This window comes from Homarus americanus, unplaced genomic scaffold, assembly GCF_018991925.1.
Source record: "Homarus americanus isolate GMGI-L3 unplaced genomic scaffold, GMGI_Hamer_2.0 scaffold3520, whole genome shotgun sequence".
NCBI classification, from domain to species: Eukaryota; Metazoa; Arthropoda; class Malacostraca; order Decapoda; family Nephropidae; genus Homarus; species Homarus americanus.
The window spans coordinates 52,501-59,781 of record NW_024748630.1 but is presented as its reverse complement, the minus strand read 5'-3'; the positions used below and the strand labels follow the sequence as shown (position 1 = coordinate 59,781).

Below are 7,281 nucleotides of genomic sequence, written 5' to 3'. Positions count from 1 at the left end.
ATATTGGTCAAATTAAAAATATATATAAAAAATCTGGGAGGCTTACAGCGCACCCCCCGCCCCCCCCCCCAAAAAAAACCAGTTGGGTGGGCTCGCTTTGTTCGCCATATTCCCCCACCCACAACTTCTTGGACACAATAGGTGAATGTATACACACTAGGTGGATGTCGACACAGTGGAAGAGATATTAGGGATTAACCGTCACAGATAATGAAGACCACGATATAAATCTATTTATGATTTTCACAAAGTATTTAAAACCTATTAAGCGTAGTTTTATATGTGAGAGGGAAAACACTGAAGTAATTAGTGAGAATTGGAGCGTGATTTGCGGGTGAAACTATAACAGTTAAGAAAGTCAGAAGACGGGAGAACACGTGTGAGATGTCGAGTCTTTCGTTCGAGACTGAGAGAAAGTGATATTCAGTGCTCTTCCTCACCTGCCAGCTTTCTCTCTAAACCAGGGGTACACTCTTGTTGCTTGGTCAGTCTTCCTGCTCACTCCACCACATACTCACGCCTCCCATCCAGTTTAAAGTACTCAGTTATTGATATAAGACGCGAAAATGCTGCAAAGCGTTAATTATACAGGACTTTAAAATACTGCCAATAAGGGAAAAGATATTAGAGTTTACCGATTATTTACTGGGAGGACTCGAAACTACGTCAAAACTAGAAGACGACATATGATTGATACCGAAAACGTGAACTTAGGCTGCAGGCCAGTTGGGAAATGTTGCAGTGTGAGTGGATGAGTATCAAGTGATGTTAGGTTACATAAGACTAAGATACAGTGTGTGCTTCAACATTGTTATTGGTGGCGAGGTGATAAGTTTACCACTATAGAACCGTCCCGTTTATATTGTTTAAAGGATCATCGATTAAGATACACGATGGAAACAGGAGGTTCTTAAGGCAAGTGAGGAGTTTATTGTCGACCTAGGAGTACCGAGTAGAAACATGCAGTCAGTGGCGGCGGTGGTGGTGACGGTACTAGGCTATACTGTCGCCGCTATTCACCCACCTCGTACTAGTGACGATGGTGGGGACTCCCCTGACCACTTGCCTTTTGCTCACGGTAACGCCACTCTTACAGACCAAACGCACCCACGAATTGAGGTTCCTCGGCTCCATTTAGAGGACGTTTACCCCAGTAACACGACAGAGACTACTGTAAGAGGTCATCAGGCACAACCCCAAAATTATGGCTTTGTTGACCGTAGTTTTACCAGTGTAGAGGAAGGATCGGTGAGTTTAGTAGACGGTGATAAGCCAACACAACCTCTAAGTTATGACCGTATGGACCATAAAATCTTTACAATGGAGGAAAGAAAGTCTATCACTCCTGGACAGGGACGATCAGGTCGGCGTATACATGACGGTGAGCAGCTGCATCAACTTTACCATCGAGTAAAGCACCTAAGCGACTCCCTGTCCGACCACCGCCTTTATTACAACCTGCTGTCCCATCGGGCCTTCCACATGCTACTGAATGAGGTAAATAAGCTTCCTAAGGACGCCCCAGCCACTTATGTGACCCCAAACCTGACTGAGGCTGTACAGACGCTCCACTATCAGCTGAGTCTCGCTGAGCACATCGTTCACAACCTCACCTTCATCATCAGGGAGGCTGTCCCTCAATACTACGTCGACGATTATGTTGTTACGGGAATGATTAATGCACTACTGCCTACGTCACACACAGTGTTGAAGCTTTATAAGCCAAGTGATCAATATTTCTTTTCAACCTCAGATATACATGAACCAACCAATCAAAATATGCCTTCAACATCGGACTTTCATATGCCAATTAATAAAAAATTTCCGTTCGATGGTTTTTCTGCTCCCAGTATTCACCTCCCGGCTCAGTACCTTGTAGGGGACACGCCTCACCCTTACCATTACGTCATGCCTGACACAACCGCTGATGCTCCCCAGGACATGCTACAAACTTACACTGAGACCAAAGCCTCGCCGCCCTATCAACAGCCCCTAGATCAAGACTCACTAGTCCTTCAGTCCCCGTCGTTGGTTCATGCACAACCCGTGGGAGTTGGCGACGCGGAGGGGCCTGGAACACTGACGGGACCTGGGATACTTTTTGTGACTGACGAAGTATTACGCCCACAGGTGCATGAGACTGTCCCAGACAACATCACGTACAGTCCCATCACGCATGATAACACCACAGAGAAAACTTCGGGTAAGAACCACGCTCTATCTTATGACGGGCAGTTTGGTGACGGACGTAATGTAAAACGCTTGCAACCATTTCCTTTATCTCGGAATAAGCCGAAGGTCATAATCGAGACAGCCCCTCATGGAGGACAGAGAGTCGTGAGCGAGTCGGGGAGTATTTTCAGCCCTGGTGGAAGACCTGCTCCCGGCGTCACGTCTACCACTTTAACCTCGTTCATCGCTGCCATGAACGTAACCAACCACTTCTCACGATCTATCCAATTATCAGTCGCTACACAACACTCCCTTACAAACGCTACTGCGTCACTGAGGTCATCGTCAGCCCAGGAAGAACTAATTTATATAAAAAATCGTTCCCAGTTGTCTGTGAAGGAGCGCATGTTACTGCATCACCAACCACGGTCTCCACAGAGATCACAACCGATCACAGAGAAGCACCAGGATATAATAGAGGTTCAGAATGACTTTTCACTGTCAAACCTCGAAGGCGGTGTAACTCTGGAGGACCCCTTGATGACCACACAACCTCCCCTACCACCCTCGCCTACCACTAATATATTTCCTTCATTTACCGTAATATCTACACCAACATCACTTCCATCATCTGTGACAGGTTTAACGTCGTCTACTGTTCCGTCGTCGCAATCAACCACCCTCATGCTGAAAGTTACAGAGGATGAAAGTTATGTCTGGTCGTCATCAAGTAATCCTGGGGTTACGTCACATCACAACCAATCCTCACTGCTCCCTCTCCTCAGGCCTCTCACCTCAATTACTCACCCAGTCTTGCTGACGAGAGTTACTCCATCGCCCCCTGGCCATGATGATGCCTTTGGGGTCCACACAAAACCTCTCATAAACGCTTCAGACACAAAGTTGCCGCACGTTGCAACTCTCGCAGCTGGAGCTTCTCTGTGGGGGAGCGGCCAGAAGATTGGTCAAATGCATCGATCAGTGACAACCGGAACGCTTGACAATACCACCACAAGTCCTCAGGGGAACCATCCCCACTTGCTTCATTTTTTAAAATATTGGATGTATCCTCCTCAGGTTCACTCAGAAGCAACAGTACCGAACACAGAACTGGTGAAGGATTACAATCTAGCTTTCAGCTATGTTACATTGCCGCCGCCGATGCCCAAGTCTCTGTCTGTGCCACACTCTCTGATGCGGCGACCACAGCCTGAAGAAAATCATCCTCTTCCAGCAGCCCCACAGTGGCAACAAACACCAGTAAGCCGCTTAACAAACGTCCACAATAACATAATCTTCGACATACATTCACAGCCTTCAGCAAGTATTGATACATCAGATGTAAATTATCATAATATAAACATTGACAACAGTATTGCCGTGGACGGCCAAGAAGAACAAGGTATTGAAGTGTACACAGTGGAAGACCAGGCAGAGCCGATATCCTCACCACCACCGCCCACCAACCAAATGTCTACATACCCACCCAAAACCCACGTGCCCACACATCCAGCTACCACATACGTGCCCACATATCCATCCACAAACAACACGTACACACACCCAACAACCTCTTCCTCACTCCATAGCCTGACTTTGCATTTGAACCTGTATGCTCCCAGTACTCCTGCACAAGACTCTACAGAAAGTTATGTCAACAAACTTGTCGATGACAATTTCTACGACTACCCAGAGAACCAGAACAAAAGGCGGCGCACTCCGAGGATGGACGACGGTCGGAAGAAGATCGACATCTCTCTAGATAAATTCAATAATGGTGAGTTAGAGGGTGAGGCTAGGGAGGGGTTGGGAAACAGTGTCAGTGGTCGACCAATACTAAGGTTGCCGCCCTTGGCCCCCACCCTCAGGCCTGGTGCTACCCCACAGCGGCACCCTCCACCAGATAGGCCTCTCCCTCCTTTCCCTCCCAGGGCTCGTCCTGGCGTCTTCTCAGACTTTCCTCGACGTCCGGGTACTCCTGCACCGCCTTCACCTGTGGCCATAGACCCTGTTAGTCTATTAATGTCTCAGGGTGGGACAGCAGTGCCGTTTATCACCACCACGGCCGCCCCAGAACCATCTCGCCAGCAGATATATAACGCTCTTGCACTGGTGGCAGGCCTCCATGGCAGCTTTAATTACGGGGAAAGCAGCGAGCAGCCGACGCCCGTCATCAGCCTTCACACCACCCAGACCCTTGGGGGTGAGCTCCAGGTGTCAGAGTCACAACAAACACCCGGACAAATTAAGCAGCCCGGTACTACCATCAGCGGGGCTGTTTCACCACCCGCTCCACCACCCCCTCTAGGCCCCCTTAGCATCCTCACCAACCCTTATCCAGTGCCTGTGTCTCAACCTAATGTAGGATATCCTGGATATATTGGTTATCCTGGCCGCCCATCCTATCCTTACGCACAGTATCCTCAGTACCCACCTTTCCCGCCGCCGTATTCCTACCCATACCCGCCACCATCACAAGAATGTCAGGGGGGCGGAGCCTCCACCAGCACCTCTACGGGACCAGGGTCAGCGGCGGCTGCAGCGGCGGCAGGAGGCGGATGTGGGGGCGGTGGTGGGTCATCGTCAACGTCTACAGCGGTTAATCAGAGTGCGGGGGCGGTGCCGGGGTCTGCGTCTGTGGGTGGTGGTGGCTCTCAGGTGCACCTAGTTAGTGCTCCATCTCCTCCTTCGGCCTCACCCCCGGCCCCCCCTCCCCTCCTCGACAAGGGCTCCTCAGTAAACTCGCCAGCAGCGCCACAAGATGAGTACGGGCGGGTAGTGGCGGCGCTCAACACCTTGATGGCTTATCTGAGCCGCAACAGAGATCAACCCGCAGGTAACTACGCACACAGCCAATGATTGTTCTTGAGATATACTGTTAAGACTTCCTATGTTAATGTATAAAATGCTATATGGTGTAGTGTGGAAATATCTGAGGGTAGTGGACTGTGTATCATTTGGGCGCTCGGTAAATGTGCAGGTCTGGCAGTGTGTGATTATATTCTACTGTACAGTGGGAGGGGGACATCTGGAAGCCCTGTACTGATGCTGGTTCTAGTGCAAATGGGTGTTGCTAGGTAGTGGTGTGCGCTACAATAAGTCAGTCAGTACGAGGCATGAGGTAAAGCTCACGATTGTTGTTCCCGACGGTGTAGTTGTAGTGCAGTTAATACGTAATGAGTGACAGCGGAGTTTTTTTGGTACAAGGATAGGGCTTCTGTTTCAGGTGCCACACCACCACATCCACCTGGCCCTGTGACCCACCTCTTGACTATCCAGGCACCGAGTGTGGTGTCTCCAGTGAGGGGACTGCCACCACCCATAACCATCACCACCATACCACCACCTATCCGTCGCCCCTTTCTTGACCAGCTGAACGGTCTCCTGGGTATGACCTCCCTCCCAAGGCCTCCAGCCCCGCCAGTAATATCCCAGCCACAGTACCCCGTCTATACAGGACACATTGGCCAGGGTCAACACGGCCAGGTTGCTGCGGTTCAGCCTTGTACTGTGTGCTAAGAAAAGGTCATTATTATTATTATAGTACCGGATGAGTTACCTGTGACAACTTTCAGGGCCACACACCCACAGCCCCTAACGGAGATCTTAACATTACAGTCACCACCTCGGCTCCGTCATCCTTCAGTGTCAGCGTCGACGTGTATGTACCCATCCTGTCGGAGATCCTGGGAGGCCGTCGAACCACCACCCCAATACCCGCCGCGGATGACACCCACCGCCCAGCCGTCCCTCAACAAACACAAACCCCGGCACACGTAGGTCTACAGTCCCAGGATATCCAGTCACTGATAGAGATGGGTTATACCTACGGTGGCTAATGGGGGCCCTGATAAGAGTTGAGTTAGTTATATCTATGGCAAGGAATATAGTACGTATTTCTGTTAGCCTTAATGCTGTCGTTTTCTGCTGCCTCTCTGACAACAACAATAACGATAACATTAATAAAGCTTAATAATGATGTTAGTTACGATAATAATAGTGATAATGACGAATATTCTGATAATAATGATAATAAGAATTAGCTTTAGATATGGGACACAAATAAGTAGAGATACGGTCAACGCTCCTTGGACACTAAGCAATATATGTCATCTACTTGTGGGTCATTATAAGTAACTAGTTCATCACTGGTGAATGATGATCTACATTATGAATTACGCCAGAATAACAACATGAAAAATCACTATATAATGCAAAGAAAAAAGTGTTTGTTTGTGCATGTGTATTGTGGTTTGTGTGTGTAGGTGTGTGTTTGTGTATTGTTGTTGCGTGTGTACGTGTGTGTGTGTGTGTGTGTGTGTGTTATACAGGAGGTACTACATTTTAGGAGTTATTGTTATTGTTATTATTGTTATTTATTTAGTGTCGTTAAATCACATTACCACTAATCTTCATCCTCTTCCTTACTGTTGTTATTTATTATTTATTTTCACTGTATCATATCCTTTATTCTCTTCATAGTTACAGTATTATAACCTATCGTCTGTCGCCTTACTGTATCATGTCCCCAAATTATTCTGTAATGATGTAATAAGTCACTGTAATAGTAATTCATTCTGTATGTAACTGTTTCTTGTTCTGTTATTTTGTTATTTATTTCTGTTTTGTTATTTATTTAGTGTTATTTAACATTATTGAATGCATAAATATTTTGTTAGTTTTTAACCTTATTATTAATTTAGATTTATTACATTTATTTCTCTCTATCCCTGATTTCCTTATTTTTATCACTAGTTTAGTTTTGTATACGGAATAAATTACCTATTGAGCGTTGATTTGTGTACATACACCTGGATACACGTTTACCTGTTGCTGTGTTGACAACGGAACCAGGTACAGTAACACTCAGGTTTTTCACACCTGCCAAAGTTGTATCAGTTGTGTCAAAATATATATATATATACTGATGGTTGACGTTACAGTTTAGTTTTACTTTTATCCTCTTCACCACTGATCGACTCGTTGGTCACTTGGGCGGTCGGTTACATATCTGTTACGCACTGTTGGCATGTACTGGCTCCTGAATGTATCTGTACCTCACATTCGGTGCTGTCACAACACTCTCTGGCAGATTGTTCCAAGAGTTCA

At 47.2% G+C, this 7,281-nt stretch overlaps 1 protein-coding gene across 2 annotated transcripts; it reads left to right on the top strand.

Moving 5' to 3' along the window:
• The first annotated feature begins 495 nt into the window (after positions 1-495).
• Positions 496-6,475, top strand: LOC121880377 (nascent polypeptide-associated complex subunit alpha, muscle-specific form-like). 2 transcript variants are annotated; one of them, XM_042387532.1, is made up of 3 exons: positions 496-5,008; positions 5,399-5,697; positions 5,791-5,881. In XM_042387532.1, exons 1-2 carry the CDS (start codon positions 961-963, stop codon positions 5,689-5,691), a joined length of 4,341 nt encoding a protein of 1,446 aa, XP_042243466.1. In that variant the 5' UTR covers positions 496-960; the 3' UTR covers positions 5,692-5,697; positions 5,791-5,881. The 2 variants fall into 2 exon arrangements, with proteins under 2 accessions (XP_042243466.1, XP_042243467.1); XM_042387533.1 differs by lacking the exon at positions 5,399-5,697 and having other exon boundaries at positions 5,791-6,475.
• The last annotated feature ends 806 nt before the right edge of the window (positions 6,476-7,281 follow it).

Coding starts and splice junctions, on each gene's coding strand:
- LOC121880377 (XM_042387532.1), top strand. CDS start 961: ATGCAGTCAGTGGCGGCGGTGGTGGTGACGGTACTAGGCTATACTGTC. Junction 5,009..5,398: donor CAACAGAGATCAACCCGCAG/GTAACTACGCAC, acceptor CTTCTGTTTCAG/GTGCCACACCACCACATCCA.